Consider the following 24,326-nt stretch of genomic DNA (forward strand, 5'->3'; position numbering starts at 1 on the left):
GTGCTGTTGGCATTAACAGTTCAACTCAGGGGTTACAGAAATGCTGAGTCAGAGGTTCCTTCTCTATAACTCTCACAGTCACTGCATTGAATGACTAAAACATGCTCATACTTTTTTTACGTGTCAACAAAAACCAAAATATTTTTCAATATATCAAAGGTTTTTACTACTTATTACCTTAACATCTTCCTGAGCATACGGTCAAACACTTGTTTATTTTTATAAATGGCACCCGAAGTCTCAAATCCAGAAATAGGGACTCGCTGAAGCACTTCTGTACGGATGTAATTTTTGGTGCAGAGATTTTTCAATTTTAACAGATCAAAGAAGATCTACTAAAACTTTTTCTCAGCCCTTTGTTTCACAATACCTTCAAGTGGTTTAAGTCTGCATTAGTAAAGGCTTTGCAAACTTAGCTACAGTATATCACAAAGTGGGGGTACAACAGACAAGAGCGTGCCAGCCCCCCTGAGCCTCAGTGGATTTAGTAGGTTTTCTCTCAAATACATTTTGGTATTCTAAAAAGGCATTAACTCTCCACCCGCAAGACGTGAGAAATGAAATCATAAGAGGAAAAGGTGCAACGTGTAAGATCTGACCAAAGTTTTTGTTTGACACAATCACAGAAATGAACCAACACTTACAACAGAATGTGAAGAGGTTACAGTGTTCACGTCAGGCCAGAGACGTCTTTGTATTGTGTTGCAGAGATATCTACTGAAATTAGCACGCTAACCAGCTAGCCCCGGCCCGTCCTGTCATGTAATACCACTTGTACCTGGAGAGGCGATAGTGAGTCACGGCAGAGTCCAGTCTGTCCTCAGTCCAACACGAGAGGACGAAGAACTGCCCCGAGGCCTCGTCAATCACATTGAAGGTACACGGTTCGTGTACGTTTTCATAGTTTGTTTATTTGATTAAATCCAAAGCGGCAGAAATGAGAACATTTTCATTTTGTCCTCCGCGCCACCGGGAGACGACTTCGCCTGGAGGAGAGCGTGGAGCAAAATTTCTGCCATTTTAGATTTAATACAATGAACCGTACAGCCGGCAGTTAATGGCACCGTAAACACAAAGATGACCAATAGAAACTGAAGGCGGAGGCCATTCATGAATATTATAAGATAGCTATTTAGACTGCTTCTCAAAATGTTTATAGCCGATGACTGTAAATCAAGATTGTATGGACCCAGCAGTAGAGGTGTAATGCTGCCCCTTTAGCATGTGGCCATGTATTACCCATTAAGTTTAAACAGCAGCAAGTTGCAGCAGTCTCCGGATGAAAAACTAACTTTAGATGACTCACTTGTCCCTTTAATCTTCTTTGTTATAAAACAATCACAGCGCAGCTGGACCGGTTCAAACGTTGAGGTTTTACATGGAGATAAAGCACACGTGCACATACACCTATGAGGACAAACATCTGCTCCAATCTGCACGGGTGGTATATTTAGGTGCACGGCCTCACCTTCCCGTGAATCTTCGGTCCCAGGGGGAGTCGCCGCATCGCCATGGAGACCAGAATACAAAACATCGCCGAGGAGAAGGCGACGGCGGCGAACACGAGACCCCAGGAGAGGCTGCAGAAGTAACAGGAGCTCTCGGCAGAGGTGCACACCAAGACGTGCACCGAGGCGAGCAGCAGGCACAGGAGGTAGAAAGGCAGGGAGAGCAGGGCCGAGAGGACGGGGAGGTCCACGGTCGCCTCGCCACTGAGGGCTTCAGGCATCGCCAGCAGCAGGACCAGCAGGAGCTGAGGGGCCCGGAGGAGAAGGAGAACTTTGTTGTTCAACTGATACGACCGCAGAAACACACAGTACACGTGAACAGTGTTTGAGCAGTTAAGAGCAGTGCCATCTGAAACATATAATGCATACAGAGCACATGTTGTATTTAGAGTTTGTAGTATCGATAGTTACGGCCGTTCCATCTTATTAAAGCTTTTTTTCCTTCTCAGTCTATTTATGGCAATCCCACCGTTAGAAACTATCCTGCACTGAAAAAGAAATTTTTCTAATGTGGACATGTTTCTTTACAAGAGACTCATTTTGTGTCCTCACACCTGTGACTTTCATACACTAACGAAACACTGACCTACCGGCTACGCCCATCTACCGGCCTCTATAGTCCTCAGGATGAACGGAACCCCTCTGCACTCACCTGGAACACAAACACCGTGCCTGCGACCATGGAGTACATGTCGTACTTGCCCAGCTGCTTGCTTAGGGCCGAGCTCATGGCGGCCAGGGCCTCCAGGTACTGCTTCAGGACCTTGTTGCCCATGTTGGTGAGCACCTCGGAGGTGTTGCCCTCCAGGAAGAGCTTCATCCAGCTCCCATGAGCCTTCTCTGCCATGCGGAACTGCTCAAAGCCTGCCTCTGGAATGGGATGAAGAAGTGGGGTGGTGGGGTGTGGGGGGGGGGGGGGTTATCGGTTATCAACAGCTGGCATGTTTACAAAGTGTGGCTTTGGTGTGAGCATTAATCAGGGATTACTTTGACATTGATGTTCCCTGTCAGGTACTCAAATACTTGGCATTACTTTAATATGCAGCAAAAAACTTCTTGTTGGAACGTCAGCAGCTATTGCATTAATATAGGTTTGTCACAATGAGGACATTTGCAGCATCTCATTAATATCCTCTGTGGGTTTCCTGATGCGGCGTCATATTCATTTTGCACTGTTTATTTATCACCAAATACCATCTGATGCATCAGGACAATTCAACTTATCTCCCAAAAAAAACAATCTGTGCTTTTCTATTATGTAACGTCACCCTCTGTTTGCAGACTGCCTCCCAAATGAATGCAATAGTTTCAGTATTATTAGGGGAGCACATCAACAATCAACAACATATTGTAAGTTAACACATTAGCAACGTTACAACCGCTGTTGGATGCTCAGCTACGAGTGGATGGAGATGGAACCACATATTTTACCATCAGTTTATTAAAAAACAAACTAAATCATGAAAACGGTGAAGAAAAGTGAAGGCAGCCTGGAGCGCTTTGTCTCACTTCAGAAAAAGCTTCTTCAGACGGCTGCCTATCCTGCCGTTTCTCATAAACACAATACAAACATTTCTTTCTTCATGAATGAGAGTTCAGTAATCCTACTCATGACTTCATCAATCATTCTGATGCATGTTGGATGTTCTTTTAATGGGAAATCTATTACAATTAAGCCTTTCCTTGTTCTGTTTCCTGTGTCGATAACATTCCTAAAATTGAAAAGATAATAAAATGCCTGTGGTTAAAAAAAAAAAAATAAAAAAAAAAAAAATATTTAGTCCTAAAAAGACAATTTATAATTTGTCAGGACTCTAACGATGACGAGCAATGACTCACTCACACGTTTGCTCACAGCAGACGAAGTGACGCCTGCTTTCATTTCACTTCAGTGCTTTAGGAACATGTTCAAGGACAAAGCAATGCGGAGGTTTGATGTGTGGTATACATCAGCGAAACACACACACACACACACACACACACACACACACACACACACACACACCTAAAAACGATATTCCGCAGTATAACACCTATCTCAACGGCATAGGCATAGGGGTGATAAATAGTGACTGTGGCTTTGCCAGACAGACGGGCTGGTAGAAATATTAGAACCTTAAGCCACAGGCATGAATCACACGGGTATCGATGGCCCTGGCCATGTTTCATCTGTCTAAAAGTACACGGATTGGTTAATGGCCCTCCAAGATGCCTGAGGTTAGGAGCACAAGAAAAACACAATATGAAGATTGAAACAAAGTGGACAGTGATGGATTTACAAACAGGTTGTAGAAGGACAGTCAAAGTGTGCTTGTAGCTTATATGTGAGGTTTCTAATTGGGCTTCTGGTAACAGAGAAATACTTGGGAAATGTTATTAAATCTGATATAGTCTGAGGACCAAAATCAATCAAAAACGCAAAAAAAAAAGAAATCAAACAAATGGGGCAATATTGGAACAGTTAAAATAACAACTAAGGTTACTAAAAAATAACAATACAATAATGGCCTGAGTAAAAGAAAATATTAAATCAAACAAAATTCAAAAATAAATAGGGCTAAATAATACCAGAAAGGAGATACACAAGAATATCCGATAGGGTGGGTAACATATATAACGGGTGGAAGAGGAATCTAGGAGTCAAGAGAAAATCCAAAGAGTTACCATGTGGGAGCTCACTTTAATTACTTCTACTTTGGATATAGCTTTTGCAATCTTGATGTCAGTGTGATAACTGGAGCGGATTAAAATCATCAAATAAACAGAATTAAAAAAAGAAAGAAGGCAGACAGATGGAGAACTTGGCAGAGACAAGTGGAGGCAGAACAAGATGTTTCTAAACTCGTACGGAGTTCAACTTTGAAAATGTCACTTTCATGTTTTGCAAGTTATTGTTCCTTTAAGACAAAGAAAAGTGATTGCGAAAGATTGCACAACAATGACAAAATCTTAATACTGTATATCCAATTGCGTCACACTCGAGCTGAGAGTTTCTAGGCATTGTAAATATTTTCTAAATGTTTTCTTTGGTACTTTTTGTCTCCCTGATGAAACTAAATGCCACGCTTCTTTCACACCCAGTGAGATTTGACCCCAACAGGTGTCTGACAGCCGGGGTACTTAAAATATCATCCCAACTATTACATTTTACTGCATAACAGCTTCATGATTACCCAAGTGGACTGATTCAAAAAATAAAATTAAAATCAACACATCCAAATGTAGGTCTGCTGAAATAATTTCCATTTCATCCCATCACTATGGAAACCAGGGACCAAAATAGAGTGGAAATGTGCTGCCAGCACGGTAAGGTGTCTAATGTGGAAAGAAGTAGTTAGTTTTAAATTAAGTTTTGAAGAAGCAATATTTGCTGCTTACCACACTTGCAGTTTTGTGGCAGTTCAACACACTTTCTTAAGGACAGCATGGCGTACATTTGTCTCACAATTCAACGCAGGATAAGACAACATGTATACAAATATCTGTAGGCCCAAAGACATCACAAAGATGTGCTTAAAAAATACTTTAGAGAGCAGGTTGTTGTTAAAATATGCGATACTGAAATAGTTAAAATGTAGCTACATCCTAATGAGACTAAGATTCTAAAGCCATGCTAGCAGCTCTATGGAGCTGTACTGAGGCAGTGGGGCTTCGAGCTAAATGCTAATGTCAGCATGCTAACATTCCAACAAGAGACGTACCAACACAAGTCAAATGTTTACCATGGTCACCAAATTAGTTTTGTGTGTGAGCATGCTGACATTTCCTCATTAGCACTAAATGCAAAGTTGTGCATTATTTTTGCAGATGTTAATTAATAAACCAAAGCAGTGCAGTCATATACATGTTGGACAGATGACAGCACTAGATTAAAAATCAGGATCACCAGCGTGATAGGAATTTTTGGGCCAATTTTCACTGCAATCCATTCGATGGTTGTTGAGACATGCGTTACCCTCAGTCAGATGATCAACAAACATAATTAGGGATTCATCATCTGGGAACCATGAATACAAAAAATATGAAAATTCAATGGCGATGCATCCTGTCGTTCTTGGGATGTTTCAGTCTTGACAGACAGCCAAGCCGCTAGGATGGCTGAAAAAAATAACTAGAATAACTATGTCTTCCATATTCATCTCATACATTTACAGGAATATTGACTTCATTTGAAACTTATCTTGCTAGTTATTTAGACACCAATACACGCTAATCTTACAGATCCAGGGTGTTGATTTTAAATCAGTCCTCTAACACTTGCTACTAACATTAGCAGTGTAATTCCTTATTCTATGTTCATAAAAGAGTTGTTCAAGCTGTTTTTGTGCCTCTTTTCTGATTTCAGAAAATTCTCATTAGGCAGGGAGGCTGAAGGCCAGTCAGCAACCTTGGCATCACATGTAATCTATTTGGTCGGCACGTCAAAAGCATTTCACGTTAGCTATTTGACTGATTCAGTAAACTGCTTTTTAGAAGATTATGAATTTTCAAATGAAATGCCACGTGTCAGATTGTTTGCCAAACAAGCCAGTTATCAAAGAGTCTCTCTCTGCCTCCTTTCCTCTCCGTCTCATTTAAAATGATGAGATAAATTACTTCCGACTGATCAAACGCCAGCGATGGTGACCGCTATCGTTTGATCCTTGCTGTATGAAATGTTTGTGAAAACGAGGGACAGCAACAGAGAGAGGGAGACGTGGGGGGAGTGGCTGTGAGATGGATAACTCTGACAAACAGTGTGACCCCGAGATGAGAGTAGGGAGCAGAACTCCGCGAGGATATGTGCATGCATTTGCACAAAGAGCGAGCGCCATTAATGTTCCAGAACAGACCACAGCATTTTTGTGAGTCCATCTGTGTGGATTCCCCGCAGCTGTAAGGTCATTTATATACAGACTTATAGAAGCCAGTAGACAGAGGGTTTAACACTTACACCCTGACATGCCAGAACAGGTCTGTCTGTTTGTCACTCGGATGCTTGGTTTCTGGTGGAGCCGGGTTCAGTCTTTCTTCTTCAAAGCCCTGCTCCTGTGTATTACGTTCAGTGTCTATGGTCACCCTTTAGTAACCTACTTCCTGTAAATGCATACTTTGATGTAGCTGACAACATGGAGCGCATAATGAGGAGACGGACTTCTACTTACAGTGAACCGTTTCTGAGTCAACTTAAGTCTGCGCCATCTGACAGGCACAAAACTGGGGAGTGGAATGCAAATAAAACAACCATCCAAATAAGACAGTGATCCGCTTCATCCGAGCTCACATATGTTATCTCAACAACTTCTGTGGCGTGTTCGGATTTTACTAGCCGTAAAAGAGAGCTGTCAGAACATGTGCTCGCCTACATTTTATTTCTTTAAAGCAGCACTAACCCTTTTTTTGGGCCACGTAGCGGCGTCGTCTCGCAGAGTTGTTATAGCTAACGTGTTAGCAAACAGCTTCCTATAAAGTACCGTGTGCACATCCAGCACACGCTGAGCAACACACTAATATTCTGTCTCCTTTTTGCTCTGTTTTTGCTCCCACCCAACTCCTGAGGGCAATAGGAGTCGGTGGGTTCACTATGAGCTCAGACGAAGAAGAGGATGACTGGAGGTGTCAATGGGCAGTTTGAAACTGTTGATCAATTGTTAAAATGTAAATACATGATGTTCCCCGAACCTGCGCTGAGGGGCTGGACTCTGGGCCCATCCTCTGTATGACGATGAAGTCTTCTCTGCCTGCGCAGGGAATAAATAATACAAAGACAAACTTCTTTTCTCAATGTTCCTTATTTCAGTATTACAGGACTCACTCGGTACTATTAAATAATTTTTTTCACCACACCCTCTGTCACGCATTAAGCAGATTATTAGGTGTCACGTTGTGAGGGGAAAATAAAACATTACGATCGTGATACTGCATGTGCTGGACATTTTTTTTTTGCCGTTCCAAAAAGATGCCCCCATTTACTTAATAGTTTGGGAGAAGAGTGATGGGAACTGACCTGATGTGCGTTTGGTGGTTCTACCAATGTCAATCGAGTAAGGAAAAATGTAACTGCATTTTGGAAAGAGTTTTCTTGCTAACGGCAAAAGTCACATCGTTGTATAATTGGGGGAAAATGTAGCCGCTGAACGCTATCAGCAGCCTCTGAACTACACAGCATAATGATGAGACTTTCCCGAGCTTTAACGAGTCCGGAGGTGGGACTCTGCGAATTCGTAAACCCACCTTTCTCATAGTCGGGCGTGCTGTCTTTCAGCAGGCAGCTGAGCTGGTGGCCATTGAGATGCAGGTAGCGCAGCTGGTCTCGGAGTGAGGTCTCCTCCAAGACACCCGGGATGATGCGGCCCACGCTGTTCTGAGATATGGGCAGGCCGAGTCCCAGGGCCAGCGTTGGAGTCAGGTCAACCTGCTCCACCACTCCGGGCTTCTCCATTCCCACTGACACACACACACACACACACACACACACACACACACACACACACACACACACACACACACACACAGTGAGGATCTACTGCGCCTACAAAACATGATGTGAAATAATGACGTGAGTTTCTTAACTTTTGATATTTTGGTGGTGCCTTTGTCTTGCTGTGTTTTCTAACCTTCCCTGATAGACCGGCCTGTATACAATTCAAGGAATCTGTTCAACCTGAATGTAACAAGGAAGTTCTTCCTCTATTCATTCCAAAGGGTCGATTCATGGTAAAACCCTCTGCCTGCCAGTGGATTGTCCCCTTAAGAACCGGTCACGGAAAATAGAAAAAGCCTTCAATAACTAACCAAAACAGTGAAGCAAAAAGGATTTCCTTTTTACATGATGGACGGGAGGAAATGGCTCAATTTCCATACTGTCTGCTGTGGAAGATTCCTCCGTTCACACAATAAGAGTGTGAAATAATTGTCTGAAAGAATCTCACAACACTCAGAGATGAATTTGAAAAAAAAGGAGGTCCTCCTCCTGAAGTCATAAATCTTGCACAAACAAAATCCCACGCCATAGAGTTATTTGGAAGCGATTATGAAGATCATATTTTACTGTGTGCGTGTGTGGTGGAACGACTGACGCCTTTCTCCACAGCCGACTCTCACGTCATCTATTAAAGCAAAACCCATTAGTGACATCTTTGCCGATTAGACACATCGCAACATTCAATTTGAATTCTAACACAGAAGACTTGAACCCAAACAGGAAAGTACAACCATCAATCCTCATGATTACTCTCGTATCAATGCCTGTGGGTAGAACCGGGCCGAGGGGGGCAACATGCAAAGCAACCCAAACGAAAACAAAACAATGACTGGAAGAACAAAATCATTATCGTTTTTGTCAAAGCTCGTCACCTGTCGGAAGCGAACAGACATTTTCCTGTCGACACTTGGCTTCCTGTAGAGGGCTTTCAAGAATACAAAGAGAGAGAGGGAGTCATTCCCCAAACTGTCTGCGTCTGAGTGAAGGTTTCAGGTTGCAATGATGAACGATACCGGTGTAAATATATCCAACAGTGAACAATGCAGCTCTCGTACGTGGGACCAAAGAATGGGACGAACCCCAGAGCTGTGAGCTAATTTGGTAATTGGACACAATGAAATAAACCGGCGAATTATTTTCAACCCCCCCCCCCCCATGGAGATGTTTTATCATTCATATTCATATGAATTCATATTTTGGGATTTGTTGGCCAAGAAGAAGAGACGTGCTCGCCAGATCTCTGACCACATACTGTAACTGTTACATCCAACCGAACGCCTTTAGAAGGAGACCCACTCTGCCGTGCTGCTCGGCTTCCACAGAACAGAACAGCGACTCGCATTCTGTTAGAACAGATGTGTCCTAACTCAGCAAAAGGTTACACACACACGGAATGCTGATTCAGAGATGATGAACCTGCAGCTGACGAAGAAGCCGTATACACGCAAGTGTAGCTCGCTAACATTGTCTCTAAAATATCCCCATAGTCATTCCTGAATCGTTGATGTCACACAGCCACATATTCGCTCCTCTTTGAGATCACTTTGTAGCAAGAGCTGGCACCATCACTAGATAAACAGATTATAGCAGAGTTAATCTGAGTCCAATCAATCATTTCCTTTGTCATACAAGTCAGTTTATTATGATTATAGCAATGTATTTTATTTTTTTCCACATTATTTATTTTTTCCTTTGCTGCGTGCGTCTGTTAATAATAGTGTTTTTGCAAACTCACATGTTTTATGAATGAGCGATCTTGTGTGTGTGTGTGTGTGAGTGAGAGAGGTAGTGTGTGTGTTTGTTTTATGACTGTCTGATTTTTGCTATGTCCAAAATGATTGACACACACACACACACACACACACACACACGTATGTACATTATGTATGTACAGTATATATATATATATATATATATATATATATATATGTGTAAATAAATAAATAAATAAGCAAACAGTTCCCTCAATGTTTGTTATGATGGGGTTTAAATTGATGCTGCATTTATGAGACGAGTGGTACTATACTGTACCTCGGTTCATTAATATTTCTCTCACGTCAGTTGGCTGAAATTGTGTCCATCAACGTATCAAAACATTCTTGCATCCGTTACTGATGTGGTTGCACCATTGTTGCCGTTTTGAGACTGGGACGTCATGAGACTGGGACCTTATGCATTCTGTGTTATTGGCTCCTCTTGGTTTTGACAGCAGTGCGGTGCATCACAGCTTCTTGAAGAAAGCAAGAACAGGCACGGATGCACGGCCACTGAGGTAAACAATGACTGTGTGGCTTCTTATTTACCCACACTGTCTGATTAAAGTGGCCTCGCCTCTCGGGATCCTCCCAGCTCCGTCGACTAAATGCTCTGCCGATCTGCTGCTTTCTCAGCGATGCATTCAGATTAAACAGTGAAGCTCTGTAATGAACTCTGATCCTCAGCAGCATGTTCTCCTGAAAAACAACAGTTGAGCTTCCTGCTAACGACTCGCTGTTCTCACTGTGTTAAAAATAACCGGTGATCCTGATGAGGCCACTGATTGAACCAACTGATGCATTAAACAGGAAGTATTTTCATGTCAACATATGCACGTCTAAGGAGGTATTTATATAAAGTCTGTTCCATGTAGCTTTAAGGCTAGATTCAAGACTTTTTTTTAGTGCGTGTGTGAGTGAGTTTTATGACTATGTCTTGATTTTTACCATGTCTAGAATTATTGATAAATACATATAAATTGTGTATATTACATTGCTGTAATTATTATCTGCGCCAGGAGATTATGTATTTGGTCGTGTGTGCGTGCGTTATTGTGCACATCTCTGAGTCTGTCTGTCCACGACATACTCAAATAATGCTCGACCCATTGTCTAAATTTTTGTGCTCATTTATTCTGCTTCAGAATATCTCCTCTATAGGAAGCTCAACGAGTGAAGGCCACTACGACAACAACACAAGTGGACTTAAAGTTCTATAAAAAAACGTATTTACTCAACCAGCTTCTTATGTGATCCTACATGAACTCACCTTTTCCTGTAAATGTAAGAACAGTTTCTCCACATTAGAGATTTCTGTTTTGTTTTTCAACTCCAAAGAGGTGCGACGATATACACTTAACTTTTATCCCAAAGAAACTTCGTCAGCCTCTCTTCATTTCTATGCCGATGAAACACATAAACCCACCTCATCAATGACTAAAGGCATTCGGTCTACATGCATTTCACAGAAGAGAACACCGATTTTGGCATTTACATCCCACCCCTTCTGTGATTGGTGGAGTTTGAGGAATCGAAAGCACAACGTTCGACTGGTAGAGTGATTCAAGCTGTCGGCTCAGCAGGAGGCACGGAGTGCGAGCAAAACCTCCAATTCTGGAGCAACAACTCAAGTGAACTGTAAGTGATTAATTAACATGAATGGTCTATAAATAAACAAAACAAAAAAAAGATCCATGTGAGAGAGAGGATCAAAAATAAACTTGGCTGAGAGAGAAGCAATTATCGCGATCACACTTCCACACACAGCCACAGTCACCACTCAGCAACAAAAGTTCTGCTCGGGAGTCTTCTGTTTGAACTCGCGCTGAAATGAATGGGAAGGTTTGGGTGAGCATGAAAGAAAACAATTCCCCTACAAATCCTGTGCACACGTTCACTTTAATTCAGAATTTGGATCGAAACACATTTTCCTCCGGCAGAGACGCCGCCGCCGCCTTAACTCGACGGTCCAAACTCGTGTCAAGTCTACACACTTGCTCGTGGGTCTGCATGTTGACAGGGTGTGGCTGGCAATGGGGGGGGGGGAAATCACCGGCCTCCGCCAAACAGAGTCCATTCGATTTAATGACACATCCCCCAGCCTTCGGCTTCTCAAAGCAACACTTAGACGGCTCACCTTTTCTTTTGAAGGCCGGACTTATGAGCACCAGAGGCGTATTGACCTCTGGCTCGGAGGAGCCGCCGTGGCTGCCGGTCTCAGACATGCCGTGGTCCCCACACAGCACCAGCAGGTAGGGCAAGGATCCCTCCGCCTCCTGAGAGAAGCAAACACACGAGGTTAATGGACTCCCACTGCATGTGATGTGGGAGAGCACGGCCTCAAAGCTCAGAGTCGAGATGTGAATAACTCAAACTTGAAATCAAAATGAAAATTAAAAAAAGATGCATGCAGTTTGGAAAACAGAGCAATAGCATTAAATGACTGGCTGGGGTAGTAGATTGCTTCACCAGATCGTTTTCATGTTATTATGTTGAAGACATTAAATTATTACTTAAGCCATGACAAACACTTCCTGTCGGCAGCAAACAAGCACGGGATGACCGACTTTGATCAAGCGCAGTTCCTCCCTCAGCGATTCCCTTTCAACTAGACTCACGAGAACCTTCCGCTGACGATGACTTCGACGAGGACGCCTCATGAGTCACGGCAGTGGGGGCCGCTTTACAACAGCACGACAGCAGATGTTAACAAAAGCCAAATCTTACCACACATTACAAACACGCTCAGAAAGACTCATCTGCTCTCGTGCTGTACCACACACAGACGAGAAAAAAGAAGAAAGACCAGAGACTTCATTTATTATTAAAGATTGGAAATTGCCTCCTTTCAACCCTGCATTAATAGACAGCCCGAAAGACAGAAAACGCAATGATTGCTGAAAAGACCGAGATCAATGCTGCTTTTTTTTTTGGTGTTTGGAAGCCAAGTTAGATCAAAGGTTTGTTTCATTGAGGAGGACTTCATCCAAACAGAAAAGGCCAAAGTCAGCACAAGTGTTTATTTAGCCGCGGCTGTGGTGGTGAATCGATCCTTCTTTTCTTTTTTTGACACTGTTAGAACGTGATGAACACACTGAGCCAACACTGCAGGTTGGAGGCGAAACTGTGCCATTGTGCTCTCAGCTGACCAGTCGTGTTTGTTACTCGCTCAGCAACGAAGAAGCAAAAGACTTCACCCCTCGGGTGCTTGTTAGAAATGGCTTCGGACACAAAAGGATGGCAAGAAAGAAGGGAACACCTAAAGACTGGTGCTAAACAGCAGCGAGTGTCCTCTCTGTTTAGGATAAGTCAGAGTTCACTTCTCCAGGATCAAAGCACCACGAGCTCTTTTTTCACACTTCATAAGGAACCTGGTTTTTAAACCAATACACAAGGTACCATTCTCAGTCAGATAATAGCTCATGTTCTCTGCAAGCAAGCCAGGAATGAACAAGTTAAATGGCTTTTCGTTTTATTACTCTGAAATCATGAAACTCCATCTGGTAAATCAGTGATTACCAACCGCGGGTACTTTACCCCACGGGGTACTGGTGCTGCTGCCACGGGGTACGGGGAAAGTTCAACTAAAGAAATACAGTTTGAGATTGGAGTAAAAAAAATGACGGCCACATAATACAGTCAAATAGTGTTACACATTGGTGTGATGCTGATTAGAACAACCAGTAAACTGATACACTGTCGGCTGTAACACACGCATTGCAAATGAGAATAAGCAAGCGAGCAGAGAAGTGAAATTAAAAGTAATTAAAAGTAATATTTGAATGATTTATTGTCATTATGCAACACAGGGTTACATAGTAAACTATAAGCATTAAGTTGTTGACTTAAGAGTAAGTTAGCTAAAGACAATTCAAAGTAATAGAACGGTTAAAAAAACACGTAGTTAAAGTAAAGTAACCAAGCACTAAAAGTATTAAGTAACTGAATCAGTTGGCTAAAGTAATGACTAAATAGTTGAAAATATTTAGCTAAAGTTATGGGGAAATGATAAATTGTGCGTTTGCTGTATAGAAGGCTCTGTGGACTTATAGCTCAATAACAGGTACTCTGTCAGGACAGAATATTATAAGACAGAAAGAGTAAAAAAGAAATTCACACATTTGATTTATCTCTCATGAAGTACGTGGCTCAGATTACACGCAGCTCCGCAGGTCGGCTTCAAGAAGTTCTGCACTTCAAACAGCAGAAAGCAGCAGATCAGCCTCAAAAAATATATATCAGAAAAAAATATCCAGAGGAGAAGATTGAGGCCGTGCGATCTCCATTAACAGAAAGGTCTGATGGGGGTCTTTATGACCGGGAGGTCCTGCTTTGCAATCACGTTTTAATGGAGAGCTTTGTGTGCGTCCACTCTGCAGGTAGAGCATGTCTGTGCCCCTGATGTGAACTCGCTGAAAGAGTCTGCTCCACATCACATTACAGCAGGAAACTTTGAGGGCCGCCATTTCAATACCACCCTGCATTCCTCCTTCACTTCCGCTGCAGCGGGAACCGCCATCGCTTTCACGTACTGAAGGACGGCCGACCACGTTAACAGCATGTGCTGATGAGAGGAAACTAACTTGTTTTTTTTTTGCAGAAGCTTCTAAAAGGTGTCCTGCGGGACCCCACCGGGCTGTGTCTATATTTAGGTCACAGTGCTGCTGCACAAGAGAACAGCCGCACAGCTTTTAACTAAAGCGACTGAAGCCACACTTTCAAACAACTTTCTCTCAAAGAGCTCAATGCGAGGCGGCCGCTGACCCCCCCAAAAACACACAGATGTGTCCATGAGCCTTTCAGAGACGGGATTTGAAGGCAGAATGAACAACTTTTGGGAGGACGCATCCAAACGTAGGCTCTTGGCTGCACACTTCAGGAAGAGGGAACGTTTGCATGGGGCTCTGCATCTGGCCTCTGTTCTCTCTCTCTCTTTGCCGTTTCGGGGAGGCAGGAGCACGAGAGAGGAGAGGGAGATTGCAGGCTCGCGTTGAGACGACTTCACAATCTAAGTACGAGCTACACAGATGAATGACAACGAAACAATGCCCCATTAACAACACACACACACACGACGTGCTGTCAGACCGTGCTGGAGAAAAAAAACAAAGCCACGAGACCTGCACGGTGATGAATGGCAAAATGATAGATAGCAGAAAAGCTTAACAGTTTATTAAATCTCTGCGGTTGCAGAGATATAGATATAATAACAGCTGGAAACGGTACAAATTATCTGCGTAATTAAATGATCATCCAAACACCTATCATGCTAAAATGTATCCCCTGATAGCATCACATTTATATATATTAACTATTGATCATTTATTTATTTTTTACTATATGATGACATTGACTGCTACTATAATAACCCCCAAAACCATTAAAAATGATAGCATTACTAATAAAAAGTGTAAGGGTAATATTGAGTTCAATGGATTTTAATAGAGAGAAACAGATGTTGACAAGCAACAATTAAATCACGCAGCAATCAGTCGAATTAACCTGAATTTAAAAAGTGGAAGCTAAGCCAGTACCTCCACATACACAGCGAGTAAAAAAACAAAAAAACGGTCAAAGCTGGAACACTCAAAATTTTTATGAAATGAAACGAGCATCAAGTTGAACGTATTTACATTCTGTAATTGTCTATGTAAGAGTTTTCATTCTTTACTGGCAGAGTCCGCCATTCCCCCGCAGACTCAAACTGCCTTCCTCCAAAGGAAACGATAGCAGTGAATGTAATATAAACCTCATGTATTCTATTCCATTTGCATTACTCTGGAAATAGTTTTGGTAATTCCCCATTTTGAAAACATCTGCTGGGTGCATTTTGTATATCTCATTTTGGTCAATTAAATACATCAGTGATTTTGACAATAGTGATTTTAAATTTCTATTTATCATTTCTTTGTCCACTTGGGGGCAGAACTCCACAACAAGCTGAACGTTACACAGTCGTTTGACTTATTAAGTTGATGCATAGTGCTGCGTCTGAAGGCCTACAGCAGCGTCTGGCAGATTGTTGTACAGCCTGAGCTACTGGCAGCTATTTCATTGAGTTTCCTTTCAGCCAATTGAGTGAATTTGATTTCGCTCTGGAAAACCGTCACGCAATGTATATGTCTAGGGCTTTTATTGTGAAAGTTAAGAACAAAAAGGATGGATCGTTGGACGAGGTTAAAAGGAGTAATGAAGTCTGCCGTCTTGGTTCGGACTACGTAGCCTCCCTGTTGTCGTACACTACAGTGTATGTTTTGAATGTGTCTATTCCACACAACGTGATTGGTTGATATTTTTATTCAGTCTGTGAAAGCTACGAAAATTAACCTTGTTCCCATATAAATTACGCCGCTTTTTTCGCTGCATAATATTGTTTCTGTGTGAACGTACTCATGACATAAACAGTTTGAAAAAATATATTGACGTGAGAATTAATCGTACACAAAAAAAAACGCCCAGGTGTGTAAAGGTATAAATAATGTAAATAATTTCATTATAGATTGATCTGCACATCATTTTCTTCATAATTTGATTGTTAAACGTCAGAAAATAGTGTAATCTCCCACATCACAACATCCTAAAGGCGAGGCCTTCCATGACACTTCTACCAAACAAACTCTGCAACAAATTTGAACAATGAAAAACTAAATTCTGAAAGCCTAAAACAACAGAAGATGCAGATACAACATGACGTAGAAGCAGAGATTATATAAGAACCTACCTTTGAAATGAGAGCACTGTGAATCTTCTTCAGGATGTCGTCCATCTCCAGCAGCTTGGGCTGGATGAGGGAGCTGTGGGGTCCGCTGATGTGCCCGATGTGGTCCAGGCCCAGGTAGTGCAGGATCAGAATGTCCCAGTCATCCCTCTTGAGGGTGCTATCCAAGTGACGGGTCACATTGTCGTCAACCTACATCGGGGGGACACGGTGCATGAACAAAGATACACATTTATTACCGATTTGCATGGATTTCACCTGATAACCGATTAAGGTTGGTGCTCTTCAGAGCCGCTGCCCCTTGAGCAAACACAAACTGAGCCGAGAGCAGCTTAACCCAGAGCGGAGATGGAGTCTGATGATTATCTGATCATCGTCAGGCAAACATTACGCGACATTTGTAGCTATGGCATATGGAGCAAAATAGCTTTGTGTGTGATCTCGCCTCCCCGGTCGCTCTGCTGCCTTCATCTCTTTAATACAGATCACTTAGCCTCTTAGATGAAGCAGCGACGTACACGCAATATAGACACAAACCACTGCTTAATGCATCATTAATACGTCAAGTACGCTCTTTACGGTCTGTATTTGGAGTTATGTTACGGTTTGAAATACTTTCTTCATAGTTAAGGTTTCCCTTCCTCTCCCCTTTTCCATGTTTCTCAATGACACAGAAACCGTTTCTGCCACCAGGCGCTTTATAATCCTCGTCACTCGTGTCTCTGACACAGCAGCTGGACCCCGTACGTATGTACGTACCTCGGTGTAGTCGGACACAAAGAAGGAGGTGGTGCCGTCGTACTCCATGAAGTGTTTGGGGAAGAGGCGCACCCAGGTGTCGTCTCCGTAGAACACCATCTTCTTCCCCGCTGTTTTGGCCTGCCAGAGCAGGTTGTCCTCCAGCAGTGCCGGAGAGTTCAGGTTCATCACCACGTCAATGAAGCCCGGGATGCTGCCAGTGGTGAGAGCCTAGAGAGAGAGAGAGAGAGAGAGGGGGGGGGGGGGGGGGGGGGGGTGGGGGGTGTTTAACAGTCCTTTGAACAGTAATTGTCTTTTAATGCTGTTAAACAAAGACACCATATTTAATCCAGCTGACTCAGATTTGTGCTGCAGTAAAAACATGCTGTTCTATATTCATGAAGGATCTCTAAAAGCAGAACAAATGAAACAATTCCCCTTTAATCTCGTCGGTCACTGCTTTGATCTAAACACCAAACTACGTCCCACACCACACTGTGCTCTTGCAGCCACAAATGGGAAGTGAAAGCTGAATCAGGATAGATTGATGACACTTATGAAGTACAGTTTCTACCGATTTCATCATGGAATCTGAACTAAAACAACACACTGGCCCCCATTTGACTGACACGGGAAACACAGCCTGTTCTGGGGGAGTCAGGGGAGAGGGCGCGGTGCATCGTGTGGGAGGGGGGGGAGAGTCTTCACGCACTGCGGGAGACTTGAGGATGCAGATGCTGGCAGGAAACACTGGGATTCAACCTCCATGAGGTAGGTAGATAGGTGTGTACACACACACACACACACACACACACACACACACACACACACTTTACTGTGCGAGTGCCACTTCTGCTGCTCCATAGCTGCTCTGCGGCTTCTTCACGGGCGCAAGAGACGAATAGCAATAAACTAAAGGGTGCAACACCCACACAAACCTCAGGAACTATCACGGGTCCTCAAGCGTTTCTTACATTTCATTTTCAATATACCTACGGAGGGACAATGAGGTTTCATCATGTGCGCCCTGATGTATGACAGTAAAGTTCTCCTACTTAGTGACTAACTAATAAACCAGAGAGCCACGCTTATTGCTCTGATCGGAAAACCAAAGCTGAAATTTGGGGCCTCGTCTTCTGAGCTTTGCTCCTTGACTGACTTCCTTCCTTCCTTCCTATTGTTTTTCTCCTGCCGGTGCAGATGCTCGTTTCAAGGAAGAGACGGATGGTTCTGCTTCAAAAGCAGTCGTCTCTCTCTCCGCCTGTTCAGTCCCTCGTCTATTAAGAGAAATAGTCCGACCAATGAAACCAGTGGCCTTTTTTTTTGTTTTTGCCAAGCTGGTAGAACACTCTGCCGTTTGCTATAACAAACTCAGGGCCACACAGAGGGAATACTTCTGTCAAGAAAGCAATCAGCTCGAGACAAAGAGTTCACAGTTTAAAGAGACTAAATCTAGAAGTGCAGCTCTGAGAAAACATTGAGAGAGTCGCCCAAACGAATCAGCAGCTCATCAACGCACTAATTACCGGCTCACAGTACGTGTCTAAGCTCACGATGGGCCTCTGCTTAAATGTCAAATACAATATCGGCGGGGAATGCAGACATGAACAGGTGTAAAGGGCTGGCAAAAGATTTCTCGGTTTCCTTTTACCTTCGCGTCTTGGTTACTGAATGAAATACTTTCTACCTTTAACTTAAATATCCTCTTCTCAGGCCTTCTTACCAGATGATGCAAAAGGACCAGAGGACCAAGATCTGAGCCCAGGCAGATACTAGCCTTTCAAAACAGCCACATTGCTGTGTCCAAATCCACCGCCTCAGCAATGCCCACTGAGTGCCGAGCCAGTCTGACCGGCCACATGTGAATACAGGACTTCTTTTCTCTTCCTGTCACGGTTAGAAAAGAGCAACAGGAGCTGTTATATTTAGCGGGAACAGCAGGGTACAGCATTTAGTGGTACAGCAGGGTCGTCCTTCAATGAGGGGATCGGCGGTTCGATCCCTGGCTCCGCTAGTCCATGTCACAACAACACTTAGCCCCAGTGGTGTATGAATGGGCGTGGATGATCAGTTAGAGTCCTGATGGGCAGGTGGCAACCTTGTATAGTAGCTGCCATCAGGGTGTGAATGGGTGAATGATGACATGCAGTGTTAAAGCGCTTTCAGTGCTCAGGACACTTGAAAAGCGCTATACGGTCCATTTACCATTTACAGATGAGTGCGAGGTCCAATGTGTGCGTGAATGGATTAGGATTGAAGTTAGTCGGCTGTGTCTACCAGTTAATTGGGTGCAATGCAGTGATGGGGGGCAGTGGGAGGCAGCTGGCCTGTACTGCCACCTACTGGTGGGTCACCAAGTCTGAACGCTGAGATGGAACAGTTGAACCTCAACACACCTCCGCTGTGTGGATGACATTTGAATCACTTCAGCGTTTAACCATCACAGTAATCTCATTACAGCGGGCTGTCGTCTGTTTTTTCCACTCCACTTCAAAATGAAAAGGAAATCATCTAGTGTTGTATTTTGGAGAAGTTCATCGATATATGAGGAAGAATATGAAGCTCTACTTTGGGATAAAAACTGTGTCGTGCCTCTAAAAAGTCACATTATGTGCCGGTTTATAGATGTACCTGTATGCTCTCAGTGAGCCTGCAAATCTAACTTACACGCTTCTGGACAGCTGATGAAGAGCCATTTTCAGTCCTGGTCCATATAATATAATATATACTGTACTGTACACCTCTGCTGCCACACAAAGCCTTCATGGCTGCGCTGCTAAATCAGAGAGATTATATTTTGAGCTTCCCCCTCTTCATCGATTTCCTGCTCCATGCTCTTTCACGGTCGACAAATCTTTTGAGGGAGGTTCACACCCAGAGCTGTTCTTTACCCAGCTGCCTGAGGGCCCCCGCTCCCTCCATCATCACTTCTCTAAACCCTTTGGATTGTGAACATCTGTCTCGCTGCGAGTCCACCTCGACCAACATGTGTGCAAACAGTTAACGCTACATTCATTTGGGAGACGCTTCCACCCAAAACGCATTGAAACTCCACAGGAGCTAGGGCGGCAATCTAACGCGTCAAGTTTTTTTTAGTAAAAACGTTTTTGTCGAAACAACTAAATTAGCTGGTGAACAGAATATGGATTATATTCTACATTAATAGGATTTAGTGCAGTCTATTAATCGACCGCTTAATCTACAGATAGTTAATAGCAACTATAGTGGATTCATCGTTTCAAGTAAGAATCCCACCTATGCACAAGTTACAACGCTCATAATGAGGATGTAATGCTTTTCTTTGTCAGATATGATAATAAACTGAATATCTTTGTTTTTTTTGGACAGTCGGTCGTACAAAACAAGCAATCGAATGCATCACCTTGGACTCATTTCATGGACTAAAGCTGAAACAGGCAACTATTTTAATAATGAATTAAGTCATCAATTTTACATTCCCTATTTTTTTTACTTTTTTCCCCTGAGATACAGAAGGTATCAGCTGCTGAGCCACCAAACCCACCGAGCACTTTCTTCCCTCAACTCATCCTCCACCGTAGAAAAGAGTTTTGCTCTCTTTAGTTTTTCTTATGTAGCATAAAGGGACTAAAACTGCATTTCGTTGCCCGACCCTGAGTTTAAAGACAACTAATCACCCTTGAACCTCACGTGAACTGTTTCTCAGTTGAGAGAAGTTCCTGCACGTCTTTGTCTCATGTGATGGTCGACCGTTTTTCATTATTTTCTGGACAAAAAAAGATTTGATTAAAAAAATCAAATCTGCCAGATTGATTGAAGGAAGATAGTTGAAGCCTTAGTTGGGCACTTTCACAAATTCTGGCTTTTATTCATGAAGCATTCATTTGAATTAGCAGCTCTGATGAAGGCATTTGTCGTTAGCGTTGCCATTTTGTAGGCTAAATAATGAATTCATTAATAAAAAATGGAAAGTGAAATAATTGTAAGCGGCTCTGCCACACAGCACCAATGCTCTGACGGATTATATTTCCGTGCTCCCGGTTGTTGTCTCCTCCAGAGTCTCCCAACACTTATCCTGTCCACCGTGTTTGGCTCTCCGCTGACCTGAGAACTGCCGAGTCTGCAGTCTCACGGTCCTCCCCCTACCTGTCTGACCACATCTCTGAGGAGCCACTCCGTCCACATTGTGTATCTGAAGCCACAAGTATTTCTCCCCGGGCTGAGTTTTTGGCTCCAAACTTCTTCTGTCTTTAAAACAGCTTGATGCTGGCAGCCCCCCCCCCACAGCTGAAAACCCGAATGTCCTCCGACACTCAGGCAGAATATTCTGCTTCACCTGACAGCTTCAGTTAGATGCCTCGGTGCTGCTCGGTGCTGCCCAAACAGACAACACGACCGAGCTGCTCTTCTTCTTTTCTCCTCTCCTGGAAAATCAGTCTCGTTTGCAGAATCTCTCCGGCACCATTGACACAACACGCTGCCTCTCTGTCCCAGTGTGCCCACAGTCTCAGTGTGTATCAGCACAACCAACTGTCATGTGGCCAACATGACATAACCCTTCTGCATCTGCTCCCAAAATACTCTCAATGTGACAAAGCGCCGTGTTTTCACCCTTTCTTTTTGTGCTATTTGCAGTTGAAGGCTGGAAACTTAGTGCTCGTCTCAAAATGTCCTTTTTGCGTGATTGTTCTGGGCTCACAGGAATACTGTTGTTTGGCTCCAACACTTGCACCTCAGGTCTCTCTTGGAAAAGATCATTGAATCAATGACGCAAACTGATTAATTAATAAGGATGGGCTTTTGATGGGCTGGATGAAATGTTGGTGATGAGGGAATTCTTTTCTTTGCTGTTTTTCTCATTACGAGTCACGTTTTCCCAGAGCCCAAATAGAAAACCTCAAATTGTTTCTTTTGTCCGACCAAGAGTCCAAAACCCCAAAAGATATTCAATTCATAATAATATAATACAAAACAAAGAAATCCTCACATTTCACAAGATGGAAGCACTAAATCTTCAGCCTTTTTTTTTCACAACAAACAACTGAAATGATTCAGGTTTGTGTGACTCAGTTGAATAATGGTTTCAGCACTACTTCCACATGCAAATAACTGATTAAAAAACATTTGGAAAATCCTTTAAATTATTGATCTAATCTGACATTTGGTGATTAAGTCAAGCAACAATGTTAAACTCAACTTATTCCAGGATTACACATTTATTGTAGGGTAAGAAGAAACAAATCAAGTTGAGTGGACTTAAGGCAACGTTCCCTTTTCACTTCCTGTGGGGAGCTTTGTTGCATGCCGTTCTCCATCTCTCTCTGTCGCTACCTAATCAAGGGGCACAGCATTCTCTTTACCTGAACTCTGACATGTGTCATGTCTGTTTTTAGTATATTACTTTTCCTTTTTGAATAACGAAGAATACATTTGAGACCAGTTTTTAAAGATGTACATGTTCGGTAGGAACAGCTGGTCATGAGGCTGACACCCACAAACAGGATAGAGTCAGGGAGAAGCAGACTAATGTTGGCTTTGGTCCTTTTATGGGATGTGTCATGACAAAAATATAATATAATATATATATATATATATATATAGCCTTTAATAAATGTCATCAGGGTAGGTTAATGTGTTCTACACGCTGTGAACAAGGGGTGTAGCATATTCAATATATTTAGTTTAGCATTAAAGGACAAAATACACCAGGAAATGTATTTGCAGCTCACTGTAACCTGCCACAGCAAAACAAGGATTTCTAATAGACTCCTGCCATGAGTGAGATGTTCGTGGACAAACTTAAAGGAAAAGTTTGGCTTTGAGTTTGGCATCCTGTATATATTGCATATTTTGCACCTTATTGTTATCTTAGACTTCTATGTCTTCCCACTTTGCAACTGCTGAAAAGCAGTTTCCCTCAGGGCAGATACACTTTCATCTCAGTTGAGCCTCCTCCTCATAAGTGACACAGCAGCACCGTACCTTGATCCTGGGCATGGTGACTGTCGGGGGTCTCGCCTTGGCCACGAAGCTGTGCGAGGAGCCTCTCTCCACCACGTGCCTGGTGTAGGGCATGTACCTGTGTCCGTTGGGTCCGAACACGAAGTCCTCCCGGAGGGCATCCACTAGCATTATAACCACCCGCTTAAAAAGGGGCTGGGGGAGGCGAGAGGAGTTGGGAGAGCTTCCTGTAATTAAAGGGAGCAGTTTTTAATGAGTGTTGGCATGTTACCGTCGACAGCGAGGGGAGATAGTCGCATACAAAGCGCACAGGTGAGCTCACCTGTCAGCGGCTCCGCTGGCAGATCTGACAGCTTGTTCTTGGATGAGACGGAAGACTTAAGAGGGACTGGGAAAAATCCCCGCAGGAAGAGGGCAACGCCAAACACTTCAAATATTAAAATGAACGAGGCAAAAACAGACGAGCGCACTTTCATGTTGCTGGTTGACGGGACACTTTAAAGGGACGAGTGTGTGTGTTTGTAAGATAACTTGCTAGCTAGCAACCGACATGACGCTTGCCACTCAGTTTACCAAAATATAGGACAAAATAGAAAGCCATAACATCCAATTTCACACGGACGCACTGTCAAACGACGCATTACAGAAGCCACGTTCTCGGCATTAAATTAAACGCGTCTATATTATATATCTGTGGCTCTAATAGCGAATAAAACCACTAATACCAGTTAGCGCTGTAGCCATTCATAGCAGCTTCCGCATTGATAGCATGGAACTACGGGTATTACGTAGACTCAAACAAGAACGATACGCTTTTTCTCCCCATGGTATACGGCTCAGCTGCTGTCAGCGTAATAATGGGTGGCTGTCAAAATATTATGGCTTGTTAACAGACTATAATTAATACAGTCAACGAACCATAACAAAGACAATAAAATATTATGTTTAAAATGTATATATGGAATGAGATAAAAGGGCAACATGAGAAAATGGCTTCAAAATCAGCAATAAATACCTGTCATTTGATTACAAGAATATGGTGTAACAGTAAAAGTGAGTCCTAAGCTGCCTGTCACTTATGATATCACATATGCAGCAGTATTCTATGAAAGACTATGAACAACCTACCGTTCCAAGGATGGCCCCTGTGTAATTTGAGAGCCGGACCTCCAGGAGCTGTTCCTACTACTATCTATTGTTCTTTT

At 43.0% G+C, this 24,326-nt stretch overlaps 1 protein-coding gene across 2 annotated transcripts in view; it reads right to left on the bottom strand.

Moving 5' to 3' along the window:
• pigg (phosphatidylinositol glycan anchor biosynthesis class G (EMM blood group)) overlaps positions 1-23,884 on the bottom strand; it is a 56,893-nt gene extending 33,009 nt beyond the window's left edge. The window contains exons 1-8 of one of the 2 annotated variants that reach the window (XM_031857700.1): positions 23,444-23,884; positions 23,143-23,348; positions 17,203-17,412; positions 16,447-16,635; positions 11,863-12,001; positions 7,722-7,934; positions 2,161-2,378; positions 1,469-1,753 (exon numbers count right to left, since the gene is read on the bottom strand). In XM_031857700.1, the coding sequence (XP_031713560.1) occupies positions 1,469-1,753; positions 2,161-2,378; positions 7,722-7,934; positions 11,863-12,001; positions 16,447-16,635; positions 17,203-17,412; positions 23,143-23,348; positions 23,444-23,597 (1,614 nt within the window). In that variant the 5' untranslated portion in view covers positions 23,598-23,884. Of the gene's footprint in view, positions 1-1,468; positions 1,754-2,160; positions 2,379-2,435; positions 5,607-7,169; positions 7,935-11,862; positions 12,002-16,446; positions 16,636-17,202; positions 17,413-23,142; positions 23,349-23,443 lie in introns of those variants that run through there. The other variant, XR_004213107.1, reaches the window with a different exon arrangement.
• Positions 23,885-24,326: the final 442 nt, after the last annotated feature.

This window comes from Anarrhichthys ocellatus, unplaced genomic scaffold, assembly GCF_004355925.1.
Source record: "Anarrhichthys ocellatus isolate YVR2014 unplaced genomic scaffold, GSC_Weel_1.0 scaffold19, whole genome shotgun sequence".
In the NCBI taxonomy this organism is placed as follows: Eukaryota; Metazoa; Chordata; class Actinopteri; order Perciformes; family Anarhichadidae; genus Anarrhichthys; species Anarrhichthys ocellatus.